Source organism: Ornithorhynchus anatinus, chromosome 11 (assembly GCF_004115215.2).
Source record: "Ornithorhynchus anatinus isolate Pmale09 chromosome 11, mOrnAna1.pri.v4, whole genome shotgun sequence".
NCBI classification, from domain to species: domain Eukaryota; kingdom Metazoa; phylum Chordata; class Mammalia; order Monotremata; family Ornithorhynchidae; genus Ornithorhynchus; species Ornithorhynchus anatinus.
In genome coordinates this window covers 36,801,433-36,815,694 of record NC_041738.1, presented here as the reverse complement: position 1 = coordinate 36,815,694, position 14,262 = coordinate 36,801,433, and the positions used below count along the sequence as shown (strand labels likewise).

General features: G+C 49.9%; 1 protein-coding gene across 4 annotated transcripts in view; it reads left to right on the top strand.

Moving 5' to 3' along the window:
* The window catches only part of WDR59 (WD repeat domain 59), a 72,801-nt gene extending 59,912 nt beyond the window's left edge, over positions 1-12,889 (top strand). For 2 of the 4 annotated variants that reach the window (XM_029075844.1, XM_029075842.1), the window contains 8 exons: positions 167-300; positions 3,445-3,526; positions 6,613-6,725; positions 8,007-8,154; positions 8,282-8,354; positions 10,216-10,342; positions 11,167-11,309; positions 12,031-12,889. In XM_029075844.1, coding sequence (XP_028931677.1) covers positions 167-300; positions 3,445-3,526; positions 6,613-6,725; positions 8,007-8,154; positions 8,282-8,354; positions 10,216-10,342; positions 11,167-11,309; positions 12,031-12,266 — 1,056 coding nt within the window. In that variant the 3' untranslated portion in view covers positions 12,267-12,889. Of the gene's footprint in view, positions 1-166; positions 301-3,444; positions 3,527-6,612; positions 6,726-8,006; positions 8,155-8,281; positions 8,355-10,206; positions 10,343-11,166; positions 11,310-12,030 lie in introns of all 4 variants that reach the window. The other 2 variants (XM_029075843.1, XM_029075841.1) reach the window with 1 other exon arrangement.
* The last annotated feature ends 1,373 nt before the right edge of the window (positions 12,890-14,262 follow it).

Sequence of the window (14,262 nt, the reverse complement as noted above, 5' to 3'; positions counted from 1 at the left end):
CCCTTCAGATGAAAACTCTCGTTCTTGTGACCATACTGTAATGTGAAGCTGCTATAAATCATGTGTGCGGTGCTTGGCATTAACTCTCTGATCTATTGTGCTCTGTAGCCTCAAAATTCAGTCCTTCATATCCCCTCTAAATGATATGCTGTGGCCTCTTCCTCAGAAATCCCGGAGGTGGAAAAGCAAGCGGGAGGGATCAGACTCCAGCAACCGACCTATTAAAGCGGCCGGAAAGGTCATCATCCAGGACATCGCCTGCCTGCTTCCTGTGCACAAATCCCTGGGAGAGCTGTACATGTGAGTCCAACTTCGTAAGAGCCCCTGCCTGCTCCCTGAGCGCCCTTGGCACCCAAAGAGACCCCTGTGAATAATCACTGTCTGGGGCTCTGCAGGATGGAACCCATCGCCTTGAGTTTCCCCAGGCCTTCACTCACTATCCCCGCTTCACTCCACTCCTCCACTAACCCACAGCCCTGGATCACCTCCTCCGTCCGCCTCCTACGCTCCTATGCTCGAGCTGCTGAGCGCTGCTGGCGAAAGTCCAAGCACCGAGCCGACCTCACACACTTCAAATTTATCCTTTCCTGCCTTAACTCTGCCCTCTCCTCCGCCAGGCAAAGCTTCTTCTCCTCCCTCATCGACACCCATGCCCGTCACCCCCGCCGATTGTTCCGGACCTTTAACTCTCTCCTTAGGCCCCCTGTTCCTCCCCCTCCCCCATCTCTCACCCCCAATGATCTTGCCACCTATTTCCTCACGAAAATCAACACGATCAGGTCTGAGCTCCCCAAAGTCACCCCTCCGCCTCTCCCCTCCCCCCCACCGACCCCCTCCCCTACTTTCCCATCCTTCCCTGCAGTATCCTCAGAGGAGATCTCCTCCCTCCTCGCAAGTGCCACCCCCTCCACCTGCGCCTCGGACCCCATTCCCTCTCACCTTATTAAAACCGTCGCCCCTGCCCTCCTACCTTCCTTAACTTCTATTTTTAACCACTCAATCTCCAAGGGCTCCTTCCCCTCTGCCTTCAAACATGCCCACGTCTCCCCCATCCTAAAAAAACCCGCTCTTGACCCCACTTCCCCCTCCAGTTATCGCCCTATCTCCCTACTACCCTTCCTTTCCAAAATCCTAGAACGAGTCGTCTACAATCGATGCTTAGAATTCCTTAACTCCCATTCTCTCCTAGACCCCCTCCGATCTGGCTTCCGTCCCCTCCACTCTACCGAGACTGCTCTCTCTAAGGTCACCCGTGACCTCCTTCTTGCCAAATCCAATGGCTCCTACTCCATTCTGATCCTCCTTGACCTCTCTGCTGCCTTTGACACCGTCGACCATCCCCTCCTCCTCCATACCTTATCTCACCTTGGCTTCACGGACTCCGTCCTCTCCCGGTTCTCCTCTTACCTCTCTGGCCGGTCATTCTCGGTCTCCTTCGCTGGCGCCTCCTCCCCCTCCCATCCTTTAACTGTTGGAGTTCCTCAAGGGTCAGTTCTCGGCCCTCTTCTGTTCTCCATTTACACTCACTCCCTCGGTGAACTCATCCGCTCTCACGGCTTTGACTACCATCTCTACGCAGATGACACGCAGATCTACATCTCCGCCCCTGTCCTCTCCCCCTCCCTTCAGGCTCGCATCTCCTCCTGCCTCCAGGACATCCCCACCTGGATGTCGGCCCGCCACCTAAAACTCAACATGAGCGAGACTGAGCTCCTCATCCTCCCTCCCAAACCCGGTCCTCTCCCAGACTTCTCTATCACCGTGGATGGCACGACCATCCTTCCCGTCTCTCAGGCCCGCAATCTCGGTGTCATCCTTGACTCGTCCCTCTCGTTCACCCCACGCATCCTATCCGTTACCAAGACCTGCCGGTTTCACCTCTACAATATCGCCAAGATCCGCCCTTTCCTCTCCACCCAAACGGCTACCTTACTGTTACGGGCTCTCGTTATATCCCGGCTAGACTACTCTGTCAGCCTTCTCTCTGACCTCCCTTCCTCCTCTCTCGCCCCGCTCCGGTCTATTCTTCACTCCGCTGCCCGGCTCATCTTCCCGCAGAGACGATCTGGGCATGTCACTCCCCTTCTTAAACAACTCCAGTGGTTGCCTATCGACCTCCGCTCCAAACAAAAACTCCTCACTCTAGGCTTCGAGGCTCTCCATCACCTTGCCCCTTCCTACCTCTCCTCCCTTCTCTCTTTCTACCGCCCACCCCGCACGCTCCGCTCCTCTGCCGCCCACCTCCTCACCGTCCCTCGGTCTCGCCCATCCCGCCGTCGACCCCCGGGTCACGTCCTCCCGCGGTCCCGGAACGCCCTCCCTCCTCACCTCCGCCAAACTGATTCTCTTTCCCTCTTCAAAACCCTACTTAAAAATCACCTCCTCCAAGAGGCGTTCCCAGACTGAGCTCCTCTTCCCCCTCTACTCCCTCTGCCATCCCCCCTTTACCTCTCCGCAGCTAAAGCCTCATTTTCCCCTTTTCCCTCTGCTCCTCCACCTCTCCCTTCCCATCCCCACAGCACCGTACTCGTCCGCTCAACTGTATATATTTTCGTTACCCTATTTATTTTGTTAATGAATTGTACATCGCCTTGATTCTATTTAGTTGCCGTCGGTTTTTACGAGATGTTCTTCCCCTTGACTCTGTTTAGTGCCATTGTTCTTGTCTGTCCGTATCCCCCGATTAGACTGTAAGCCCGTCAAACGGTAGGGACTGTCTCTATCTGTTGCCGACTTGTTCATCCCAAGCGCTTAGTCCAGTGCTCTGCACATAGTAAGCGCTCAATAAATACTATTGAATGAATGAATGAATGCTTCACGCTGCAAACACAATTTAGTATCCACTTTCAGGTTCGTTATCATTTTTAATCGACCCCGGGCCCCCCGTTGAGAAAATGGGAAAATAGATTTTTGCTTTGTTCCCAGAAACATCTGTTAAAAAAAAAAATGCTCTAAGTATGTCTATTTAAAAGTGCTCATAGGAGTTGATGGCTTCTAATGGGTGTTGGTCGTCTAAGACCTTTGGGTGCCCTAACAGTTGGAACTCAGAGAAGAACAGGATCCTCTGAAATTGGTAGAACGAAGGGCTGGCAAAGCCAGTGCCACTGAAATAGCTGCAAGCAGCTTTTTTCCAGGCAAAGAGGGACAGCAGGTTGTTGGCCATTAGTAAATCGTCAGTAATTAGTAAGTTGTGACCCCTCGTGACTCTTCACAGTGGTGCTTAGTTCCAGTACTTCTTCAAATCACAGGCAGTCTTTCACCCAGTACAGAAGAGGGGGGGCATAGGAGCAGCAGAAATAAAACGATTTGTCTAAAGAGTTCCCCCACGGTAGGTGATTAGCTTTGGAAAATGTGCTCGATCCAACCTTCTCCCTAATTGCCCTACCTAGAAACGGTCGGAAGGACAGGCAATAAGAAACTTGCTTTTTCCTCCTTCCTCTTCAGACTGAACGTGAATGACATTCAGGAGACGTGCCAGAAGAATGCGGCCTCAGCTTTGCATGTGGGGCGCAAGGATCTTGTCCAGGTACTGGGGGGCTTTCCTCTATTGGTGTAACCCAGCAGCAAATCGGGATTTTTCTAAGCCCAGGGTGTTCTTTTGTAGTGATCATTCAGGGATAATGCCGGGTTCAAATGCCTTCAATATGCAAACTCCATTTCAGTGTTCTGTGTATTTCTAAGCGGTGTCAGCTGGCAAGGACCTAGACCAAGGGTGGGCAGTGATTTTGGCTCGTGGGCCCCTTCCCATGGTTTAAATTATCTGCAGGTCAGCCAGCCGCCAGGCGAGGTGGGAGTGGGCTTTGAAAGGGGGAAATAGCTGCATTTCCTTCCGGCCAGCCAGCTCCAGTTACTCTCAGTGACCCAAATTCGTCGCCATTCTTGTAGTCGCAGCAGGCCAAGAGTTACTTCCTGCATGTGTGGCTGGCTCAGAGCCTGACAGGTTCACCCCCCCATCCCCAACGGGCCGGATTAAATGAATCGGTGTTCTGACTTTGGCCTAGAAACCATTTTCTGCCCACCCCTATCTACAGACTGGGGTCTCCAACAGATGCTGTAGTGGCCCGCCATTTTTCCAAGTGCTAAACCGTAGTAAAACCCATGCTGATATTTGCCCAGGGTAAACACCTGGTCACCCCATCCCCACTTCCCTTATCCCTCCACCTCTGGATATGCCTTCACCAGATGACATTCCCCCAGACCAAACCAAAACTAATGGGTACATCTTAAATGTATTTTGTTGAAAAGCAGCGTGGCCTAGTGAAAAAAGCATGGGCCTGGAAACGAGAGGAACTGGGTTCTGCCACCTCTCTGCTGTGTGACCTTGGGCAAGTCACTTCACCTCGCTGGGCCTCAGTTTCCTCATCTGAGATTCAATTCTTGTTCTTCCTGTAAACCCCATGCGTGACAGGGATTGTGTCTGACCTGATTATCTTGTTTCTACTCCAGCACTTAGTACAGTGCTTGGCACATAATAAACATTTAATAAATGCCATAATAATTAGGATTCTCTTGCTGAAAAATTTCATGATTCACAACGCATGACCACTTTCCTTAGAGTTAGGTTACAGGCGAGGAACTATTTCTCAGCTGCCTTTCTATTGCTACATTTTTATCTTGTCTCTTTGTAGTTCAAATGGTTCTGAGCTGAGTGACCCTGGCTTGATCAGAATGAAAAAATACTCAAGGGCATCTATTTGATATGTCTAGAAATTCCCCAGCAACTGCAGTGATGTGTTCAGTGCTTGAAAAATTATTGAACTTGTACCCACCCCAGCGCTTAGTACAGTGCCTGGCACACAATAAGCGCTTAACAAATACCACAATTATTATAATTATGGGATGAGTTTTCCTCTGGGAGGACTGAGCACCAAATTTCCCATTTATTTGCTGGATCTGTTATAATAATAGTAATAATCATAATTTAAATTCTTACTCTGTACACTGTACTATGCACTGGGGTAGATACAAGGAAATCAAGTGGGACCATGTCCCACATGGGTATCGAATCCCCATTTTACAGATGAGGAAACCGAGACACAGAGAAATTAGGTGACTTGCCCAAGGTCATGCAGTAGGCAGGTGGCAGAGCCGGGATTAGAGAGCAAGTCTATCTGACTTCCCTAGGTCCATGCTCTTTTCACTAGACCGCACTGCTTCTCTATGCCACGCTTCTTTGTTCTAAGGAAAAATGTCTTCCTGTATAAGAAGTGACTCAAAGCTTTTAGCTTTCAGTGATTTTCAGGAGCAGACTATTTAAAAATCACACAGCTGCTGGTGACTGCAACAGCGTCACTTTTTTAGTCTACAAGAAAGAGGTTTAAAGTGGTTGACAGGTCTGTTAAAAAAAAAAAATGCATGTAGAGAGATCTTCATGCTCTCCCCTGTGGCTTTCACCTCGAGGCATGTTTTGAAGATGACAAATGACTGTTCATCAGCAAAGAGCTTCAGAAATAGGCCCAAGCGTCAGTATTTCTCAGGGAAAAATGTGGAGAGCGATTTCCCCCCGGGCCAGTCTTCATCCAGGTCCCATCATAACGAAAAGGGATGGCAAAGTCCCCACTAAAGACCGAACAAGCATTCCATCCCAGCAACTGTCTTTTGTGGGGAAGCTTCAGTGGAGAGTAGCCGAGGTGGGAATGAGAAGTAACAACTCACTGTCTCAGGTAGAACTGTATCCGGTGTAGCCAACTCTCGATTCTCCATGGTAATTCTCCGAGAAGCAACTTGGCCTAGTGGAAAGAACAGGGGCCGGGGAGTCAGAGGACCCGAGTTCTAATCCCAGCTCCGCCACTTGTCTGCTGTGACCTTGGGCAAGTCACTAAAGTTCTTGGTGCTTCAGCTCCCTCTTCTGTAAAATGGGAATTAAGACTGTGAGCCCCATGTGGGACAGGGACTGTGACGAACATGGTTACCCTGTATTTACCCCAGTGCTTAGGACCGTGCCTGGTCCGTGGCTCAGTGGAAAGAGCCCGGGCTTAAGAGTCAGAGGTCATGGGTTCTAATCCCAGCTCCCCCACCTGTCAGCTGGGTGACTTTGGGAAAGTCACTTCACTTCTCGGGGCCTCAGTTACTTCATCTGTAAAATGGGGATTAAGACTGTGAGCCTCATGTGGAACAACCTGATTACCGTGTATCTACCCCAGTGCTTAGAACAGTGCACGACCACATAGTAAGCGCTTAACAAATACCAACATTATTATTATTATTATAGTAAGTGCTCAACAAATACTATAAAAAAATAATACTCTGTGCCAAGCACTGTAAGTGCTGGGATAGGTACAAGGTGATCAGGTTAGATACAGTCCCTATGCCATATGGAGATCACAGTTTAAGTAGGAGAGAGAACAGCTGAGGAAACTGAGGCACAGAGAAGTGAAGTGACTTGCCCAGGGTCACAGAGCAGATGGGCAGTGAGGCTGGGATTGGGACCCAACTCCTCTGACTCCCAGGTCCGGGCTCTTTCCGCTAGGCCATAAGGTGTTCCTTTATCCTAAACTTGCCCCGTAAGGGTCCTCTATCCCATCGGAATAGGTGGGTCATCTTTGGGCTCGTCAACTGCTTTGGCCCCATTCCTGCCTGAGTGGATTTGAAAATGTCTCTTTCCTTGACTAGGTTTGGTCGCTGGCTACAGTAGCTACTGATCTCTGCCTTGGCCCGAAGTCTGACCCAGATTTGGAGACCCCCTGGGCCCGCCATCCATTCGGGCGGCAGCTGCTGGAGTCCCTGTAGGTTTCAACAAATTCAAACTGGGGGAAAGGGAGAGTAGTAGAAACAGAGCAGTTCAGGTCTGCATGGCACCGGGTGAGACTGTTTGGATTCCTCAAGATAAAGTGCAGTTGAGTGGGGATTTCTGGACTTGAGTATTGGAGTAAAACTGTTCTCGAGGCGCCTCCCAGAGTCGTAGGCTGTTTTCGGCAGGGGGTGGCGGGGACAGAGGCTGTTTTCCTGACTCAGTGCCCATAACACAGATTTTCCTATAGAGTTCTTAATCGGGCCCTAAAACCAGGGCATTTTCAGCTCAGGGCATCGATTTAGCGAGGAAATGGTCCCCATTGTACACTGCGGCCCAACTCTTCAGATCAAAATGAAAAGGTTTGCCCCAGGGTCTCCCTGGTCCCAGTCCCTCTGCTCAAGCTGTAGTTAACCAGAATCTTTCCCTCTTCGAGCCCTGGCAAGACTAGTAATACGTTCTTTTTTTAAGAATCGGCAGACTCGCAGACTCTGTTCCTCTAGGTGGAGGCTTCCTTTTCTTACTTGGGAGGGACAGACCCCAGACAAGACTCATTTCTCCAGCCTCCCAACAGGACTTGCCTCAGGCCCACCTCAATTACCAGAGTCTTTGTAAGCTCCCCCTGGGCAGAGATCTGGCCTGCTGACTCTATTATATCATCTCCCAAGCGCTTCATATAGTGCTCTGCACACAGTAAGGGTTCTATAAATATTTATTGACTGACCTATTGACCATTCGGGGACCCTGGCTCTGAAAGAAGCAAAGGGCAGGTCTGGCCTTAGTTCCTAGCCAATTATTTGTCCTCCAAACATAGGTTTACAGTGACCCCCCTAAGGTTCAGAGAAACACCTGTGTTAAAACGAAAGGGAACACCAAAACACCAAAGCTGTCGTTACCATGGTCATTCTAAATTCACCCAAGTGTCCCGGGCTTCCGACGAAGGGAACGTCGAGTCCATTTCTTAAAGTTGCTAACCCTCGAGATTTAAAGGCCATGTCAGAATCACAGCCGGGACTTGTAGGAGCTGAATCTAGGACATCTGTAGCCTTTGATGCGCTTTATTCCCATCCTGATACAGCCAAACCCGAAATAGATGCACCAAACCGTGTGATTGGCACACAGCCCCAGTTCCCGAATGGTGGACTTTTAAGGCCATGAGTGCTTACTGGAGTGAGAATTCACTTAGCCCCCACCCCAAGACAGTAATCCACGTGACTGCTGAGACCTTCCTCAGTCTCCGTGTTGTTTTCCTTCCTTTCCCTTTTTGACCCTCCAGACTTTCCCATTACTGCCAGCTCCGGGATGTTCAGACGTTAGCCATGCTTTGCAGTGTGTTTGAAGCCCAGTCCAGGCCGCAGGGAACACCAAACCCGTTTGGTCCCTTTCCTCACCGTTCTTCCAACCTTGTGTCTCACAGCCGCTATGTACGTTAGTAGTTTTTCTTCATGCTTATTTTTTACTAAATTGAATTGGAACTTGAGTGGTGTCTTGGTTGTGCCAGTAACGTTTTTTGTTTTGTTTTTTGTTTTTCCGGCATCCCCCCAACGACAGCCTAGCTTTACCTCTTCTGGCTCCTGCTCCAGCGTGTCGGACCCCGGGCTTAACACGGGTGGCTGGAACATAGGTAGGCATGGAAGAGCTCCTTCTGCAACTAGGCCGCACGATCTGTTTAGGATTGTCTTTAAGTTAGCGTACAGGCTTCCCCTCACACTTCCTTCCCCATCACCGTGCTTAGTAGGAACAGCACAAACCCTTGAAAACAAGGGATCAGCGGTCAGTGAGTCTTAGAACTCCTGATATTTGAAAGAAGAGAGCTTCTTGGCTACCCTCTCCACCCTCCCTTTCTTCCATCCCACAGACACCAGATCTTTCCTTCTCTAAGCCCTGGCAAGAATAGAATTACCATTTCCTCTCCACCTAACCTGCCAACGCCACCTCTTCCAGGGAAGAGAAGCCTGGAGCCGGGCACGTAAAGGATAGACAGGCAGGGCTGCAGAGAGTTTGATTTTTTAATTGCAAAGTGGTTAAGTGAAGATGTGCAGAGAAGGGGACGGGCTTCTTCCGTAGAAGTGAAACTCCTTACTAGGAGCTCTGTACTAGGCAAGAGTTTAGAAGGTATGGTCTCCACCTTCAGAACTTTGTCTAAACTGAGGGACAATTCAATACACATGGAAAAAAAGAATATATTGATGTGTTAGGAAGTAAGGGAAGAAAGAAATAGGGAAGGGAGAGTGCCTGCCCATCTTTGGGCTTTCCCTTGAGTCCCACAAGCCCCAGACTGGCGACAGAAGTCTCAGTGGGCCAGCTGGGGTGACCACCAGAGCAGCTAGCGGGTCGTCAGAGGGAAAGGGCAACCCCTTTCTGGCCCTGCCTTGGATCTCTTCCATTCCGGTCGGCCTGTACCGGTCAGGCTGATGGCAGCCACTGTGGCAGCAGACGATTGATCGTGGGCATCCAGGCCAGGTGCGTGCTGCCGAGGCAGAGAGCAGGAGGAAGCCCCTACTCTCCCTGCCCCTCGTCCAAAGGGGGAGCCTCACAGACCCAGCCCGTACCTCAGGGCCTGAGTCCTGCCCTGCTCTAAGCCTTTTTTCTTTCTAATGGTTATTAATTGTATGTATTGAACACTTACTGTACGCAAAGCCCTGCAGTAAGCGCTTGAGCATTGTACTAAATGCTTGATAATAGTCATGGCATTTATTAGGCGTGTACTATATCCTCCGTGCCACGTTACAAGGTTATCGGCTTGGGCGTGGAAGTCACACTCGCTCTTATCCCCATTTTACAGAGGAGGAAACTGAGGCCCATAGAGATTAAGTGTCTTGCCTGTGGTTACCTGGCAGCCCAGGGAGCAGATCTGGGACTAGAACCCACCTTTTCTGGTTCCCAATCCCATGCTCTTTCCATTAGGCAACGCAGCCTCCCTCATAGGCTCCATGATGTGAAAGGCTGATTTCTCCCTGCTCTCGACAGTGAAGGGGTTTCATTATATAATAATGTTGGTATTTGTTAAGCTCTTACTATGTGCAGAGCACTGTTCTAAGCACTGGGGTATACAATGTTGGTGGGCAGGATACCCCAGGCTCTGCAAGCTGAGAAGCAGCACGGCCTGTTGGAGAGAGCATGGGTCTGGGAGTCAACTCCACCACTTGTCTACCATGTGACCTTGGGCGAGTCACTTTGCTTCTCTGTGCCTCGACTTCCTCATCTGTAAAATAGGGATTCATTCCTCTTTAGACTGTGGGAAAGGGATTTTTTCCGACCTGATGGTCTCGTACCCGCCCCGGTGTTTAGCGAAGGGCTTGGCATATAGTGAGCACTTAAAGAAATACCACAATTATCATCTTCTGGGACCCTGCCCCAGAACCTGCCAGCTTCTCTTGGCTCTGTTGCCTTTCCCGGGGAGGGGGGCTCAGCCGAGTCACCTCAGCTGTCACGGCCGTGTGCATTTCTGAGGCCCCTTGTCCATTTTCTCTGAGTTTCTGCAGTGGGGCGCGAAACCGAGCATGCGTCTTCACCTTGGGGCGAGTCGTCACCCGATGAATACCGCTTCGGGAGTCTGACTTACAGTGACCCTCGGGAGCGGGAGCGGGACCAGCACGAGAAAAATAAAAGGTAGCTAAGCCACCTGGCTGGTTTCTTCTTTCTCCTGCAAAAGTGCCTCCAGTCGGAGATCTGTCCTGTCCTCCAGCGTCCTCGTTCTTCAGAAGGCGACTGTAGAAGATGCAGCTGGAAGTCTTCGCAGCAGCTCAGTTTCGCGATATCCATTACCAAAGACCCCGAGCCCTCTGCTGTATAAGGAAGCCCGAGGCTTCGAGCTAGGCCCAAGGTTCACTTGTGGAATCCCCAGATTCCACTTAGCATCACTTTAAGGATGCTCGTTCGATGACAGATGCATTGGGGTGAAGGTTGTTTTTAGGGGGGGGTTAATGGTATTTAAGTGCTTACTATGTGCCAGGCACTGTAATAAGCACTGGGGTAATTCCAGCTAATCAGGTTGGATCCAGTTCATGTCACACATAGGGCTCACGGTCTTAATACCCATTTTATAGTTGAGGGAACTGAGGTGCAGAGAACTTCGGTGACTTGCCCGAGGTCACACGGCAGAGAAGTGGTGGAGGCGGCATTAGAACCAAGGTCTTCCTGACTCCCAGGGCCGTGCTCTATCCACTAGGCCATGCTGCTAGTTCAAGTGAGGAGTTAGAAACTCACAGCCTCGGGGATGTTTCAGGTGGATAGTAAAGATTTTCCAGATACATTTCTCAATAGATCAAGGAAACCAGTTGGGTGTGAAAAATTCTGAATATTTGGGAAAGCCAGGAGTCCATGCTATTCTCCTTTTCCTATATTGGTGGCGAACCCACTGAAAAATGCATTTCCCAATGAGGCGGTCGTAATGACCCTGTCGTAATGGGTGATTTTTCTGGATTTTTCTACAGGCTCCTAGACCCTGCTAACACTCAGCAGTTTGATGACTTTAAGAAATGCTACGGAGAAATCCTTTACCGCTGGGGGCTGCGAGAGAAACGAGCTGAAGTTTTAAAGTTTGTCTCCTGTCCTCCAGATCCTCATAAGGGAATTGGCAAGTGTGAATTTCCATCTTTGCTCTTCCTTTGCTACTTGATACCTTTGCTCAGTTTTAAAGCCCTGGAATAAATGCATCATTTCCCGGTTGAGTTTCTTAAAGCCAGAGTTTGGCATTTTCAGGAACTGGGATTCCCAGCACTTGAGAACTTTTTCGGGCACCAGGACAGGATTACATTTTCGCTTGATTTCTCCCAGAAAGATGGCTAAGTACCTGTTTCTTCTCATTCTCTTCTCACTGGAAGTAGCGACATCCCCTTAAATGCCCGCTCCCAGTTGAGGAGCGAGGTGATAAAATCTCTACCAGATGGACTAGTCGATGTGCAGCTCTGCCTCGTCCCCTGTTTTCAGTTTAGCGTTCCCCAAGCCTCTGAGTAGGCAGGTCCCTTTTCATCAAGCAGTCGATCAGTCGGTCGCTGGTATTTATCGAGTACTTTCTGCATGCGGAAGAGTGTGGTAGAGTACAGAAACGCTTGGGAGAGTATGATACAATAGAGTCGATAGACATGAGGAGCTTTCAGCCTGTCACACCATCAATCAATCAATCAGGGGTATTTATTAAGGACTTACCGTGTGCAGAGCACTACGCCAAGCGCTTGGGAGAGTACAACACAACAGATTCAGCCGACACGTTCCCCGCCCGTCCCGATCCCGGGACTCGTTGATCTCCTACCAATCTGAATAACATATTTTTCTCCCTTTTTTAAATCCCTTGCCAGAATTTGGCGTGTACTGTAGCCACTGCCGGAGCGAGGTCCGGGGTACCCAGTGTGCCATCTGCAAAGGCTTCACGTTTCAGTGTGCCATCTGCCACGTGGCAGTGCGCGGCTCTTCCAACTTCTGCCTGACGTGTGGGCACGGAGGACACACCAGCCACATGATGGAATGGTTCCGCACCCAAGAAGTGTGCCCCACTGGCTGCGGGTGTCACTGCCTGCTCGAGAGCACGTTCTGAATCCCCCGCTTCCGCGGGCCGTCCCGCCGATGACGCTCCATTCCCAGCTTCTCCCACATGCCATCTTCCACGGGATGGAGACGGTGTTCCCGGCGGAGGCGGCAGCGCTGGCGTGGGAGCCGCCCACCTCTCCACGCCTCCTCGTACACCTTCCCCGCTGGTCCCGTGCTGGCAACGGGCCTCGCTCGGAGGAAGGGGAAGGAAGTCGGGCTCGGACCAGGGCGTGGCGCGCGGTCGGGATCGGCTGAGTCGGCTGGTGGACCGAACTTCTTGAAGAAAAGCCCCGGGCTCGGAGGCCGGGGCCGAACTCAGGTCACAGAGACTGGTCTTTTCGGATCCGTACGGTACCGACGTGAAGGGAAGAGAGGCCAAAGCCACAGGCAAAAGACAATCTTCTCGGCCAGCTGATACCAATACAGTTGAACTGAAAAGTGGTTCTCGAACCCCTTCAGCTTGGGATGCCGGTTTGTATGTTTTGGGAACTAATGGACTCTTACTTTTAAGTTAAGATATTTAAATAATGACTATGAGATCTTTTCTTTTGTAAAGTGGTTTGTTTTTTCCAGCTGCTATTTCTTGACCAATAAAGTTCTGGTAATTATATAAAACAGAGTTAAATAGCATTTTAGTGTGGCATTAATTTTTTTACTTTTTGCTGGTTTGCTACCCAACAAGACCGATTTGGAACCTTGGGTTGTGAGAGATTGTACATTCCAAGCGCTGATTTGTACATTCCAAGCGCTTAGTACAGTGCTCTGCACATAGTAAGCGCTCAATAAATACTATTGAATGAAATACTATTGAATGAATAGGTCTCTGGATAATCTGACAGCGGAAAATAAAATAGTGCCAATCAATAAATGGTATTTATTGAATACTTACTCTGTGCCGAACACTCCTCTGACTGAGCATCAAGTTCTGCTGTTCCTAATAATAATTGTGGTACTTGTTAAGCGCTTACTATGTGCTGAACACTGAACCAATCTGCGGGGTAGGTTCAAGATAATCAGGTCCCACGTGGAGGTCACAGATTAAGGAGGAGGGAGAACAGGTATTGAATTTCCATTTTACAGATGGGGTAACTGAGACCTACAGAAGTCTAATGACTTGCCCATGGTCACTCAGCAGACAAATGGCAGAGTCGGGATTAGAATCCAAGTCTTGACTCTCAGGCCTGTGCTCTTTCCACAGTGTCACACTGCTTCTCTAGATACATTCTGCCTTTGCTCCTCCACAAAAAACGGGGTTGGTGGGAAGTTAGGAGTAGCTCATACCCACGGGGTGGAGTGGGCAGGGAGCATGGGTCATCTGTGATGGCCTTCTTTCAGAATGCCTCCATCACTCCCCAGTCTGGGAAATGATCAGGAAGGAAGGTCCGTCTAGGAGATCTTGAACAGTCGTGAGAAGTCTTGTCTTCCCCGTTGCGGGGGCGGGGAGGATCTAGTGAAGTCAGAATTCTGGGGGATGTGGAATTTCTTATAATTGTGCTTTTCTGAATCTCACTTCTGACGTGGAGAATTAAAGGTCTATTGTATGGGAAGCACAGATCATCTCTGCAGAGATCAGGAGTCTGTCAGGCTCCTCCCGGTGGAATCGATGCATTTGCAGCAAGAATGATCCTGTCGGTCCCCAGGTGGTGCATCACAACAAACGTGAAAGTCTGCCTCTGTCCATCTCCACAGGTATGTTGTTGCAAGATTCCCTTCTTCTGGAACTAGGAAAGCTAGCGCTGCATTCCTTCCAAAACTGCCTCAAGGTTAAAGCCGGTCTTGTGATTTTTTTATAAGCATTATCTCGGGAAAGAAGAAATATCAGTTCTTTTGAAATCCAAGCAGACAACTAGACTTCTTCCTTCTTTTTTTTTTTTTCAAGTGGTATTTGTTATGCGGTCACTGTGTGCCAGGCCCTTTACTAAGTGCTGAGGTAGATACAAGTTCATCGGGTTGGACACAATCCATGTTCCACATTGGACTTTTAGTCTTGATCTCCACTTTAC